General features: G+C 46.1%; 1 protein-coding gene across 4 annotated transcripts in view; it reads right to left on the bottom strand.

The window, feature by feature from the left end:
- Positions 1-2658: 2658 nt before the first annotated feature.
- PRKN (parkin RBR E3 ubiquitin protein ligase) overlaps positions 2659-13993 on the bottom strand; it is a 1298589-nt gene continuing 1287254 nt past the window's right edge. For 3 of the 4 annotated variants that reach the window (XM_060114943.1, XM_060114945.1, XM_060114944.1), the window contains 2 exons: positions 11152-11269; positions 2659-5245 (listed from right to left, as the gene is read on the bottom strand). In XM_060114943.1, coding sequence (XP_059970926.1) covers positions 5133-5245; positions 11152-11269 — 231 coding nt within the window. In that variant the 3' untranslated portion in view covers positions 2659-5132. The remainder of the gene's footprint in view (positions 5246-11151; positions 11270-13993) is intronic. The other variant, XM_060114946.1, reaches the window with a different exon arrangement.

Raw genomic sequence — 13993 nt, 5'->3', positions numbered from 1 at the left:
ACTTCCTTTAAAAAAACCTAAGCAACTGTGTTCAGACAGCTTCCCAGCTGGCGAACACGTTGAGGTACGGGGAGGGTGAGGCAGCCACAGAGGGCGTGGACGCTCGGCACACCCCTCCCCATCCCATGCCTGCCCTATGCAGCTCTTCCATTGGCTGTTCTTGAATTTGAATTCTTTATAACAAACTGGTAACAGTGAATAAAGCACTTTCCTGAGTTCTGTGAGCCATTCCAGGGTAATATTGAACTTGAGGGGTTGGGTCATAGAAACCCCCGATTTATAGCCCGTCGGTCAGAAGTATAGGTGGCAACCTGGGACCTGTGACTGGTGTAGGAGTCAGGGGTGGTCTTGAGGGGCTGAGCCCTCAACCTGTGGATCCTGACACGTACTCCGGGTAGGTAGCGTCAGACGGAATTGACTCGTAGGATACCCAGTGGTGTCGGGAGGACTTTGTTGGTGTTGGGGAAAAAACACCAGACAACTATGACTCAGGAAGTAGTGCAGCTCTGGGAACACAGAGGAAGGGCCCTTAATGCAGACTAGGGTGACTGGAGAAGTGGATTAAACGGAGACCTAAGGGTGGCCAGGCAAAGGGGGAAGACGGGGTTGTACAGAAAAGATTCCGGGCAGATGGAAAATCTCAGGAGAACGTCAGGAGGTGCGCTGATCCTTGCAGATATAAATTGTACATTGACCCTGTAGCTTCCATACCTCATTCTCTTATGAGCTAGATTAGCATGAGTCCATCTTCTTGGGTCCGGACACCTCTCGACAGTGACCAAGTTGATTCTCTCGGCCTACGCATCAGAGGGTGAGATCAGGGAACACCAAGGTCCCACTGAGACAGTGTCAGCCATGTGAGCGCCAAATGGATCTTCCCAGAAAATACTCCCTGCCTTGTTTTGCATGATTATTCAAACTTCAGTGAAAGTTCTTAGATAGTTGTGGTTGGACAGTTTATTCACAGTGGGTAATCTGAAGACAGGCCCAGTGTTGTTGTGAATAGGGTTTTCTTTTCAAAACTGACACAGATACTCTCCGTGGTGTCAGCAGTGGCCTGGCGAGGGTGACTGGGGGTGGGACGCATGCGCCAGCGACGTTAGCTTCCCCGCTCGGCTGCTCCTTTTGAGTCAGAAGCCACAGCTGCGCTCACTCATCTCCACTCACAGTGTCAGTGCTTTACTGTCCACCCTGGAGATTCCGCGTAACAGCTGGATCTCGTCCCTTCAAACACAGCTGGCAACCTGCCTTTGTAGGAAAATTTCTGGGACCATGAGAAGCTGATCCAACACGCTGAAATCCACCGCGAGTCCGTCACCCGCCTCTTCCACGAAATCACTACTCTGTGCAGGGACACACACACCTTCCCGGCACCTGCAATTACTTTGCATTCATTCTGTGATTTTTCTTAGTTTGTTTGGGGGTCTCCCCTGACTAGTTCATCTACTCATAATAAGGAACACTTACCGAATGTCTCCCGGGTGCAAGGCACTGTCTTCAGGGCTTTACGTGAATCATTTCATGTGGTCCTCATACCAGCCCCACGAGGTGGCTGCTGGTACTGTCCCCAGGGGTCACACCCAGGGGGGCAGTGGAGTCGCTCACTCAACTGCTTTCTCTTTGTTTCTAGAAACGTGGTTTCTCCTCAGAGCACTTCCTGTGGTGTCTGGCACCGAGGGGCCCTCGGGGCGCGCTGCTTGCCCCACACGTGTCGAGGAGCTCGCCAAGAATGTTCCGTCCACATCGCCGAGACACGGACTCCTTGTAAAGTGAACAATGCCCAGCCACCAACACAGAGCCGAAGAAGCAGAGTCCACACACCCACGCTGAGAGCAACGCAAAGTCACCAGCGTTTCTGAAGTGACATGACAGAGCAAGTCCCGTGGTCTTTCCCAACACGAACTTCTGTTTTAAACAGTGATTAGAAAAGTTTGCTGACAAGGCACGAAAGTAACTGTTTTTTTTTTTTTTTTTTTTTTGCGGTATGCGGGCCTCTCACTGTTGTGGCCTCTCCCGTTGCGGAGCACAGGCTCCGGACGCGCAGGCTCAGCGGCCATGGCTCACGGGCCCAGCCGCTCCGCGGCATGTGGGATCTTCCCGGACCGGGGCATGAACCCGTGTCCCCTGCATCGGCAGGTGGACTGTCAACCACTGCGCCGCCAGGGAAGCCCAACTGTTAGATTTTTAAGTGATGGCTTGCTTTTCAGAGCCCTGTCAAAATTTTTAAAAAATTTTATTGAAATGTAGTTGATTTACAATGGTTGTGTTAATTTCTGCTATACAGCAAAGTGACTCAGTTATACATACATATTCTTCTCCATTATGGTTTATCACAGGATATTGAATACAGTTCCCTGTGCTCTACAGTAGGGCCTTGTTGTTTATCCATCCTGGATATACTAGTTTTCATCTGCTGACCCCAAACGCCCAGTCCTCCCCTCCCCTCCCCCCTCCCCTTGTAGAGCCCTTTTAAAGTTTGATGGCGCTGGAGAAACGACCTAGTTTTAAAACAGCCAGGGTTCGTCTGGAGCTCAGAATAGAGACACGATGACCATGGCCTCACCAGGTAACCCTTTCGGGCCACGAGTGACACGTCCTGGGCTTCCCTCCCACACCTTCAGCGCTTATTGATAACATATCTTCAAAGATGGACTCAGAAACTCTTTGGATGCTTTTATTGACAATTTCAGTGCAACCTTAGACATAGTTGCCAAGTATTTCTTTACACAGTTCAGAGAAAAATAAAGATTCTTCTGCAAAGGCTTTATTTCTGGTTCTTTTGCTCGATTCACAGTTTGTTGCACCGTTCAATGCTCAGACATGTTCATCTATAGTGGTTTGTGATTCACACTCATTTTACAGTGGCTGCTTGTTCTTTAAGTTGTTTTAAGAATCAGTATTCTATTCTGAAAAAAAAAAAAAAGAAGGTACCACCGGGAAAGGAGCAGGGACCTAGGACTTCTACTGCCTGCATGAGTGGGAGGAAACCCCGTCTGCCTGGCGCACCCAACAAACCATGCAGATCGGGAGGCGGCCGTAACAGCGAAGCCATTAAACCGCAAAGCCGTGGCGGGGATGAGATGCCGGGTGCCCCCCACAGAGGGAACCATCTGACTGTCCTGCCGGCTGGGCGTGCGGAGCTGCTACCTGCTGGGACTGTCGGTAACTTGCAGGCAGGCCCCGTGTGGGTTCCAGGCTGAGCCCTGATGCCAGCCATGGGGATGTGGAGCTCCAGCCTGGTGACCTGCCTCTTTCTTACTTGGGAGACTGGCTCTCCGCTATCTCTGTACCATCCATAGGCTCCCTGACAGGAGGTGGCAGCCTCTGGGCCGTGCTGGGGAGGTTGGATTTTCCGACAGAGTGAAGCCATGTGAGGCCGTTCCCGCTGACGAGGCTGCCCCCCCCACCCCCCGTCATTTACCAGCTGCAGGACCTCTGAGGAAGATGGAGACGGGGGACTGTCCCTGGATGGATGGTTAGGGACGAGGGGCAGATGTCCTGGGGCAGTCTGCTGGGGTCCTTCCATCTCTCCCTCCAGCAAGGATTTCTGGTGCTACGACTACAAAGACAAGGCCTGCTACAGATTTCATCATTTCCAGGGTCTCTAAATCCAAAAGAAACCCTGTGCTCTAGTGAGAGTCACTACACCCTCAGTGATGGTCACGATCGTCCTGAGAAGGCGGACGAGAACAAAGACAGTGGTTTGACGTTTCCATCACACGCTGTGCTGTGGAGGATGAGGTTTGCTGCATTCAGTGTAAACACATCTCTTTTTGATGTATTGTGAATGGCTCAAAAAATAAAAAAAGGATGAAAACTTGATCAACAATCCAAGTCAAGCCATGTTAACGTGAGAAAATGTTCTCGTGTGAGTTTACATCCTAGAGAAAAGAACTCTGAATAACCCGTTGGGTGGGCAGGGCCCCGAGTGGGCTGTCCTGAGCCGTGCTAATAATGTACTTATACTGTATTTTGGTTCCATATCACAGCGATTCATCCCCAATGACCCCTTTATCCTTTTAGGGCACATTTTTGTTTTTGCAGTTTCCCTTTGCACTCTGTTGCTTTGACAACTGTAATCTGAATCAGATCTGAAAGGGGTCCAGAATAAAATATTTTGGTATAAAATATTTTGATATAGAAAAGTGTAATTAACATGGTCCAGGTGGACAGAAAGTGCATAAAATTTCATTCTGATGATCTGGAAACGCTCCTTCTTTACAGATTCTGCTTTAATAACCTGCATGCTGGTTAACACTGAGAATCATTATGAAATCATTTCTAAAAGTGTCCCCTCTAGAGGCACCTTATTCATTACATTGACGGTGAAGCCAGATGTATGAGCTTATTCTCCAAGCTCAAAATGAATGTTTAAAATCAAATTCTTGATTTTGTAATATTTTCAGAAAAACAATTTCCTTCTAACGTTGCATATAATTAAATGAAGTGAAAGTGCACTAAGTGTTGATTTCTTCCCTATACATTTGAACATTCAACGTTCAGATTAAGTTTCATAATTTCTCAGTTGGTTGACAAGCTGATTCATGCAGAGTTGATATTTCATTAATGCAATACATAAAAATAGAATTCTTGGGGATGAACACATGGTTTTGACTATTGCCTGTGTTCTTTGGGAATAGATGCTTTCTGAAAATTTAAATAAGAGCATTGCTTTTTAAGCTGTGAATGTCGTTCTCAGAATCATTGCAGTCAGTCTTAGAGAGGATCACTGACAATAGTTCCTCAAAACTATTTCCCACCTCACCAAAGGCTTCTTCCCATTATTTGCTGAAGGTAGAAGGCAGGTAATTGAACCTGAGAAATCTCTGTGTATCTTTCCAGCTTGGCGTGAATTCACTCAAGAATGACAACCCATACAAAAGGGGACGTGCACTGCCATCTGTGCTTGGTGTCCGTGTATTGCCGAGGCCTGCGGATACTTCCTGATGGTCTCACCATTAGCTTGGCTGTTTCTCAGGGGCACAATGAAAGGGATCCTGGGATCTTCTCTTATAACTGTTTTTGTGATTTTGGAAAGAACTTGAAGTGTGTGTGTGTGTGTGTGTGTTTAGAGATCTGTATGTTTCCCAGCGGAATGGCGGCTGAGTGCGCCTGCGTGGCCACTGCTCCAGCTACACGTCGAACCAGTGGTCCCCCATGCAGGCGCGGTTCCACTCCAAGCCGCAGTTCCAGCACCACTCGAGCTGGCACTGGGGCTGCGGGCACTTCATGTGCATGCACCCTCCTGTGGGCAGACAGAGGCCACAAATAAGCACCCGGGAAACACTCCTGCACCAACCTTCTGTTCCAGAAATGCTTCCTAACAGAATTATTGCAAGCAATCCAAGAGCAGAATCTGAACTGAGGAAAACAAACCAGAAAGCCCACCGGGAAGTTCTAAAGTTCTGACATTCGTTAAGAAATGAGAGAATAACCTATATGGGAAAAAAGTCTGAAAAAGAATGGAGATATATATCTGATTCACTTTGCTGTACACCTGAAACTAACACAACATTGTAAATCAACTGTACTCCAATAAAAATTAAAAAAAAAAGAAACGAGTGAGATGGAAGCATGACACGTCCATCAGGGACAAATTTTACTTGTAAATCTGAGTTTACTGACTTCTCTTCAGATGGGATTTAAAGACAAATGCTTTGTGTTTCACAGACGGGGTCAATTCCTTATTTAAATATACAGTGAATTTAATATTTTAAGTATACAATAATATATTTAACAATTTAATACATAATAACGTCACTATATACTATGAGTAATTTTGATCATTTCTTCAGTGTTACTTGGCTTGAAAAAATTCATAAGACAGGAGTTGGGACAGCTGTTCCCAAAGCATTTACTAGTGACTAGTTTCCTTCATGCTATTCAAAATTTTATTTAAGATGAGGATAGAGAGAAACGGATGAATAATACGAGGTGCTTTACATCTGTTATGCCATTTATTCCTCAACAGCACCTTGTGAGATAAGGGTGTTAACCGGTTGTAGAATTTTCGCAAGGTCTCAAGCCTTTTAAGTGTGAAGCCGGAGGTTTAACCAAGATGGGTGTGATTCCAATGTTCTTTCTTTCAGGGAACAGGGCCTTTCCAGTATGAGATGAAAAGTCCCTTATTTTGGGATTCCCCACCTCCTCCCCCATTTGTTAAATGCGTTCCCTACTTGCTTCTGGGGATCAGACACCAAGTCTGCCGTGAAGTCAAGAGAAAGTTATTTGTATGAAGTTATACGTAGAGAACTGTTTGTGAGTGACTTTCTCAGATAACCCAGCACACGCAATGTCTTTCCTTGAATTCCGTGTAGCCCTGAATGTGCTCCATTGTTCACTTTTACCAGTTGTCTTGTGAAGCCATTTTTTCTTGCCAACTTTTCCAAAGAATTGTTTCACTGCTGTCTCACGTTTATATTAGACGCTTGGCATGAGAGCGTGCACTAATATAAAATACTTATGAATATGTAACTACAGGCATTTGGGTTAGACCAACTTAAGGGCATTTAAAAATCCCATAGTTTTCTACTTCTTTTTGGTTTGCTTTAAAGATCATTTAAAAAATTCAAATATGTGGAACATAAAGGGGAAAACGTGTGATACTTTTTTCTTACTATTTCCCAATTAGCATTACACAATTACAGGATTGTGTAATTTTCAACACATATTTATTCACTGTGCACTTAGGATGTCAATAATATAATAAATAATGTAATACTGTATAATCACTTAAATTTCTCTGGAATATCATAAAGAATGCTTAAGCAATGTATTCAAATTCAATGGACTATTAAGTGAGACTAAATGAAAGTTTGAGAATGTTTTCCTATTATACCAAAATCTTAACGGATCTGGAATACTACCTTTAACAAGTAAGATTTAATTATAGAAACTAGACTCACAATGGCACAGTGGAATAAGAAGAAAGGAAATAGCAAGAGAGAGGATATTCATGTTGCTAACTTTCTTTTCTTCCTGGTGTGTAATATGGAAGGAATATGCTAGACCCCATAATTGGGAGGAGAGTCAGGGACTCCAATTCTAAAAGCCTTGCCAGCTTAAAAGTAAACTCGAGCAAGAAGCTGCTGACCATGCCATGCTAATTTGTGGATATTTGCAGGGAGAAAGTCTGGCTTCCCTCTTAGAGGATTCTGTCTCCTGACTGATGCTCAAACCGTGAAAAGCCCCAACTGTGTACAGCCAACACACCGTGGCCTGGGCTGGCCACTCTGCCATTAGATTTAATGAGAGATAAGAAGTTCTTGAACAACCTGAAGGCAAATTTAACGGGCAACAGATGCTTATTGCAGAGAAAATGGATCCTGAATCTCATCTGTTTGAGGTGGAAGTAAAGGAAGAACTTCCGGGGATTAAGGGCGTTACAGGAGGGAGTGCCAAGTTCAGCCTGCGCTTAAAATGGAAATAATTCTCATTATCATGACAGCTTTGCTGAAGGAAGAACTACTTTTCTGGGATTCAGTTTTATGAAATATGAATATATGAACTATGAAATATGAATATATGAAATATGAAATATGAAAACAGGCTATGAATTTAGGTAGAGAGCTAGATAATGAGACTAGCTTTTCTTGCTAATGGAGCTTAAGTTTGTTTTGGTCACAGTGATATCCTTTAAAACAGTAGAGACTATCATTAATAAGCTGAACGTTTCAGCTTTTCAGTGCATAGGTTGAAAATCTATAGGTGTGACCTCTAAGCCAGTGGGCGAATCAGGTTTCCCTGAAACTAAGTCCAGTCCTGCCTCATCGCAGACTCCTAGATGTCTTGTTGCTGTCTGACGCTTTCTCAGTGCGGGTCATTCATCTCGAATTGATTCAAACGAAATTTTGAGAACACATAAACCTTCTCTTTAGTCCTTCATGGTCATACGCTACACAGAATTGTGAAGAAGCCTTTTCCCTCAACAGTATATTCTGTGCATTTTTTTGTTTTTTAATCTATTTAGCTCTACCTCATTCTTTTAAAGATTGCCTGTCCCTCTACCCATTAAAGAACACTTGCATATGCTCCAGTTTTTCACGATTTAATGATTCTGAGAATATTCTGGAACACATGTACCTGGACCTTTTGCAAGTAATCAAAATTCCAAGAGACAGAATTGCGTGTACAGTGGGGATCCACCTTTAACATGCTATCCTGGTTATTGTAAAGTGAACACATGTTTCGTTAAAAACTAAAAGCAGTTGTAGACACTAAAACCAAAAATCTATAGGTGAAAAATCAGAGCTTTCCAGGTAGAGCACATCACAATATTTCAAAGAAAGAACCACATTAGGAAACATGTCTATAGTCAGGAATCACTTGACTCCTTCAATTCCACCTTCTGGGGCTGCAGGTGTGCTCTGACTCAAGGCAGACCTGAGCACATCGTTTTCTGGCCTCACACCCCGGAAGGGTTCCCTGTCTTACAGAATCAGGTCCAAGCCCTGCATGTCATTCTGGGCCCTACATTCCAGCCACCCACCCACCGCTTCAGCAGATGCTCCTCATCCTTGTCCAGGAACTCCAAACAGCTGGGCTTCTTGCACACACACCGGCACTGATGGTTTACCCTCCCTGCCTTTGCACCTGCTGGCTGCGTGGAAGGCTTCTCTGCCACGTCCTTGCCTGGCTCATAACCCGACCTTATTCTCGGCTCAGGCATCATCTCCACCAGGAAGCCGTCTCTTAACCCCAAGGTCTTCCTTTACTAGCTTGTTTTCTCTGTCATATTTTATAAGGTTATCTATTTATGTGTCTATCTCTTTTCCTAGCTCCTTTTAAATTCAACAAATATTTATTCATCGGGTCCTCTTCTGGGCCCAGGGGATAGACAGCCGGGGTTCCTGACCTTTGAAAATAGCAAAATGGGTCTCTTACTGTTGAATCTACATCCTTTAAGTACCCGGGAGACAGAACACAGGCCCATGCCCATCAGCACTGCACATCCTCTCTGATGAAAGGCCTTTGCTTCTTTCTCAACACTGCTCAGTCCGTGAGGAATAGGAAAGCTCTTTTCCTCTGATTCTGTTGTTGTCTTCCTTTTATAGCTGCGGGCCAGCCTGCTGCATCTCCAGGAGCGTTCCAGCCCAGGAAGGAGTAACGATGACTCATCGGATAAACTCTCTTCCCACCCATCCCACCCCCCTCCCCCCACCGGGGAGACCACTGATTCAGGGCTCGGGGCCTGGCCTGTGGCTGCCGCTCGGGAGGTGTCAGCGCTCTCAAGTTTGTATTCGAAGACAAAGGACGCAGCTGAGGAAAGAGAGCCCAGGGCCCACCCGGGGGCCGCGGCTGGGTTTCATGCACAGCAGGCCAGCTCTCAGCCCCGACAAACCAGTGAGTATCTCTAGATATCAGAGTACTCTGGGGAAATATTGGACTGGGAAGTTTCCCTACCATCTTCTTTTTTTTTAATCAGACGCAAAGTGTTTAATAGTGTTAATAGTATGTAATAATAAGGGCAGCTAGCAGAGGCCCAGCGAAGAGAACGTGGGAAAAACAGGACCTGTGCTTCGTCTATTTCTCAGCCGTGCTAATGCTGCCGACCCTACCGCGCACGTACTGACGTGTTTCACGTGTAGAAAGAAGTCTGGGTGCTGGGCTGGGACGGCTTTAAGGTGGATGGCACGGGTGCCCCGCCGGCTCCCGCGGGGTGGCAGGGCCCCTGGGAAGGGGGCAGCCCAGAGGAATGCTCTGAACATAGAGTTTGACTTCCAGCAACACTGCAGAGCCCGGAGGGCTACACAGCGATGGCCCCCAGACCACACGGTCACACAGGGCAGCCATCAGAGCAGGGGGAGGTCAACGGGGGGAGGAAAAACCACAGCCACGAGCACAGTCGTGTCCCCAGAGCCGAGCTGGTCTCCCTCTCAGTGGCCTCCAGCGGTGACATGGGGCCACTTGGCAGGAGGCAAGGAGCCGGGAGCCGGGAGGGGCTCCTTCTGGTAGGAGGTCTCTCAGGTCTCCCCACAGCTGTGGTGGCTCCCAGGATGTGAGAATGCATGGACGTGACCACATGTGTAAGGGAAGGGAGATGCTGCCCTGGGTGTAGACTATCCCCAGGGAGAACCATCCGAATACGGATGGTGGTGTTTCTAAGCCCGTAAACCTGTGCAAAGTAGCAGATATACGTGGGCTCCTGGGAGACCCTGACTATGGTGAATGTCGTTTCATCCATCCAGAGGTGTCCCCACGTTATCCCCTCCCATGCTTAAAATTTAGAGAGAAGCTGGTAGAAGGCCAAAGTCCCATTCAGAAACACACTCATGGAAAGGCTGGTTTAATGACGGAGCCAAGCGTCACCCCAACATAAGGCACTAACTCTCCCGCCACAGGGATGGTGAAACCAGAGCCCCGAGTGTGTCCCGTGTTCAGAGGGACAGGAATCACTGACGTCAAAGAGAGAGCTTCATGGCCAAAACAACTGGGAACCAACTGGTTACACCAAGTTAAACAGATTTCTTTACAAAAGGCATTCTGAACGGCTTGAATGTATGTCACGAATGGGGATAATAATAGCTTCCTTATGTGGTGTCTGTGAGGATTAAATGATCTGATACTCGAAGGGAACTTAGAACCAGCATTTAGTAAGTGCTCAGTACAAGTCAGTTGTTTTCCTTGTTGTTATCTCCAAGAGGGATACAGTGGGAAGCAACTGCCAGATGTATGTGACGTGGTGGCATCTGCCTTTCCCCGGTGAGTCTCTCTAGATACCAGAGTAGTATGGAGGGCACTTTGGGGGAAATGTTGGGCTGGAAAGTCTCCCTAGCACTTGTTTTTAAAAACCAGGTGCAAAGTGTTTAGTAGTGTTAATAATAAATAATAATAAGGGCAGTTAGTGTTTCTTGAGTGCTTTCTCTGTGCCAGGCACCGGGGAGGCATTTGCCACCCACCATGTCATATGGTTCTATTGCTGCGGGGCAGCTTCTGTTATCAGCTCTATTTTACAGAAAGAGGACTTGCAGCTTAGGAGGCTGAGAAGCTTGACGTGAGAGAGCTGAGACTCAAACTCTGGCCAGATGGCGCCAAAGTCCCAGCGCTGAACTCCCCAGCTAGCAAGCCCTCGTAGAGCCCCTGACTGTCCCAGCCACGCAGCCGCAGCCGACGCCCTGAGACGCCCTCACTTCTTGCCCAGCCCAGACTCACCATGTTTTTCCACCGGCACGTGGCAACGGGGGCAGGGTTTAGCGGTCTTCCTGATTGTTTCTTTGGAGGCGCGCTCCCACCGGGCCCGCTCTGCCGTCTTCTTATCGACTTGGTAGGCCTGGGTAAATGAAACAGAAGGAGCTGAAATTCAGATCTTCACAGTGGGCTCCAACGTGGGTCCCTTGAAACACTGCACAGGAAGTTCTTAGAGATGGAAGTGCCTTCAGGCAAGAAGCTCAAAAGTAAACTCGCTTGACAAGTGGAGGACGGCTCCTGGCCATGCAGGGACATGCGCCAACATGGTTTCTTGGCATGTGACCTATGCTTACAAGCTAAGTCAAGACTGCAGTTTTGCAGTTTGAGTTCCTTTTTTTTATTGTCTTGAATATTGTAACACATAACATCTAGTGGGTGCTTAACACACAGGCAAGGTGACACATACTCTTAAAACCTTCTTGTTAGACGCTTCATCAGGTAAGTGTACTAGTTTTTATTTTACATCGAGGATTAGACACGTTAAACAATTGCCCAAAGCTGATAAGCATCAGAGTCTGTGTGACTCCAAAATCTTTGCTTTTAAACTTTCTTCAACATCTTATTATCTTTCATTCCTGCACCCGGACAGGAACGTGGTCACAGACAGGACGGGGCAGGAACAGGGAGGCGAAGCTGATATGACAGAGGAAGTGGCAGCAGGAATAGGGAACCGCCAGAGGTCAAGATCGGGCTCTGGAGCCAGCCGCCTGGGTTCAAATCCCAGCTCCACCTGGGTGCGTGGCTTTGGGAACATTCCTTAACTCTCTGAAAGTTCCCGTCTCAGGTGGAAATCAAAATGCCTAGTGCACTGTGGTATCAAGGATCAAGTGGGTTAATTTCTTTAAAGGTTCAGGACGAGTATCTGACACACATCACCTGATAATAAAATGACCTCCAGATCTACAACAAGCTCTCAGAAATGTTTGCTAACATTACTCAAGTCAGAGGAATGAATCATCCCTGACTCATATACCACGAAAAGGAGGAGGGATTTCAAAGGAGCCGCCGAAGATATTCTGTGCCTGTCTAATTGTTCAGAAACTACAATCTCTTCACTTACTTCAGTGTTGAATGACACATGCAGAAAAAGAATTGGTACATCTTGGGATTTAGTACAAGAACTCTGTGGTCTAGAAATATATTTCAAAATGTTCATCCAAACAGAACCCCTCCTTCTTGGCCTCTATGGTATTAATTTTTTTTCTGTTATGCTTTAAAATTAATACGAACGTGCAGGTCATTTTATTAATTTGTAATGACTCTTAAGACATTCCCAGAGCTATTTTTAGATTAAGAAAGTACTAAAAATGACTTAAAATATAAGTTAGTGAAGAAATCAAATAACATGAAATGCTCGAATACTCTGATATTACTCTAATAACATTGATGATGCTTTACAAATTTATAACACATTGTTTTTTACACTTTGATTTCCATCATTTCAGTGGCCCATCAAAGCAACCTTGAGAAATCAGGCAGCTATCAAACTTCTTTTACAAAGGAGGCCTCTGAGTAGTAAAAACGCCAAGTGCCAGGTTTCAGGATGCTCACTTCGTGTATAACAGCACCAGGGCCGATCAAATGCAAAAATTTGGAAAACCTGAAGGATGGAAACCCAAACCAGAGATGCTCACACATGGGTTCTCCACCCAGCACCATGGTCTCTTAGCAGGTCTTCTAGATGGTGAGAGTGAAAGCAAGTGGTGCTGGGATGGCTGTGCTCAGAAACGACTGTGTCAGGGCTTCCGTTGGTGAGAATCCTCCTGCCAGTGCAGGGGACATGGGCTCAATCCCTGGTCCAGGAAGATCCCACATGCCGTGGAGCAACTAAGCCCAGGTGGCACAACTACTGAGCGCATGCGCTGCAACTACTGAAGCCCACGCGCCTAGAGCCCGTGCTCCGCAACAAGAGAAGCCACCGCAGTGAGGGGTACACGCACTGCAACAAAGAGTAGCCCCCGTTCGCTGCAACTAGAGAAAGCCCGTGCGCAGCAACAAAGACCCAACACAGCCAAAAAAAAAAAAAAAGAAACGACTGTGTCTGTAAGAAGAGCAATCATCCTAGGATACCACAGTGCAGAGAGGGACCTAGATCAGATGTGGAATCTTGTGAGTGGATCCTTCATCCCAGATACGAATCCAACTTTTATCATTTCATCATTAGATTCTAAATAGTTTTGAAATGTTTAAGTTTTTACTCTTTAAGAATGAAGTATTAGGAGGTAAATAACTGTGTTTACACCTCATTTGCAGCATTTAATGGTTTTTATGGTCATTAGTATTTATGTTTCTGTTATTTCCAATAGAAAGCGAGTCTATCCAAGGCCAAGATCATGCTTGTGTCTTCCTCTTCTCTCCAGTGTCTGGCACAGTGCACGGGACCTAGTGGGCACTCAGTACGTTTTAGTTGAGTCAGTGAACAAATGACACATCCCATGAAGGCACCAGCCTGACAGTCATCTGGAATAAGACCCCGTGAACCAGCAAGGGCATGTGGGGTGCATCCCTGATGGTGGTCATTGAGGTGAAACCAATTTCTTTCTGTTGATCAGCTCTCCCGTTTACAAAGGAAACTTCCTTTATAACTCAGAGGACGTCATGTGGTTTGTGAATACTTTGTTAGAATAAAGCAGAATCAGTTTAACACTAAGAAGCAACCACAGGTCACAGAAAACTTCCTTTAGCTCTGGGACAACGTAAAGACCACTCATGGCCCAGAGCCCAGTGATAAAGCTGTGATGCATGAGAACCAACACAAGATTTAGTAAGTAGCTTTGTATCTCAAGTGCGCGTCTTCCAATCAGCT

This window comes from Mesoplodon densirostris, chromosome 12, assembly GCF_025265405.1.
Source record: "Mesoplodon densirostris isolate mMesDen1 chromosome 12, mMesDen1 primary haplotype, whole genome shotgun sequence".
Classification (NCBI taxonomy): Eukaryota; Metazoa; Chordata; class Mammalia; order Artiodactyla; family Ziphiidae; genus Mesoplodon; species Mesoplodon densirostris.
Note: the sequence above shows the minus strand (reverse complement) of the source record. Positions and strands in the feature narration are given on the sequence as shown.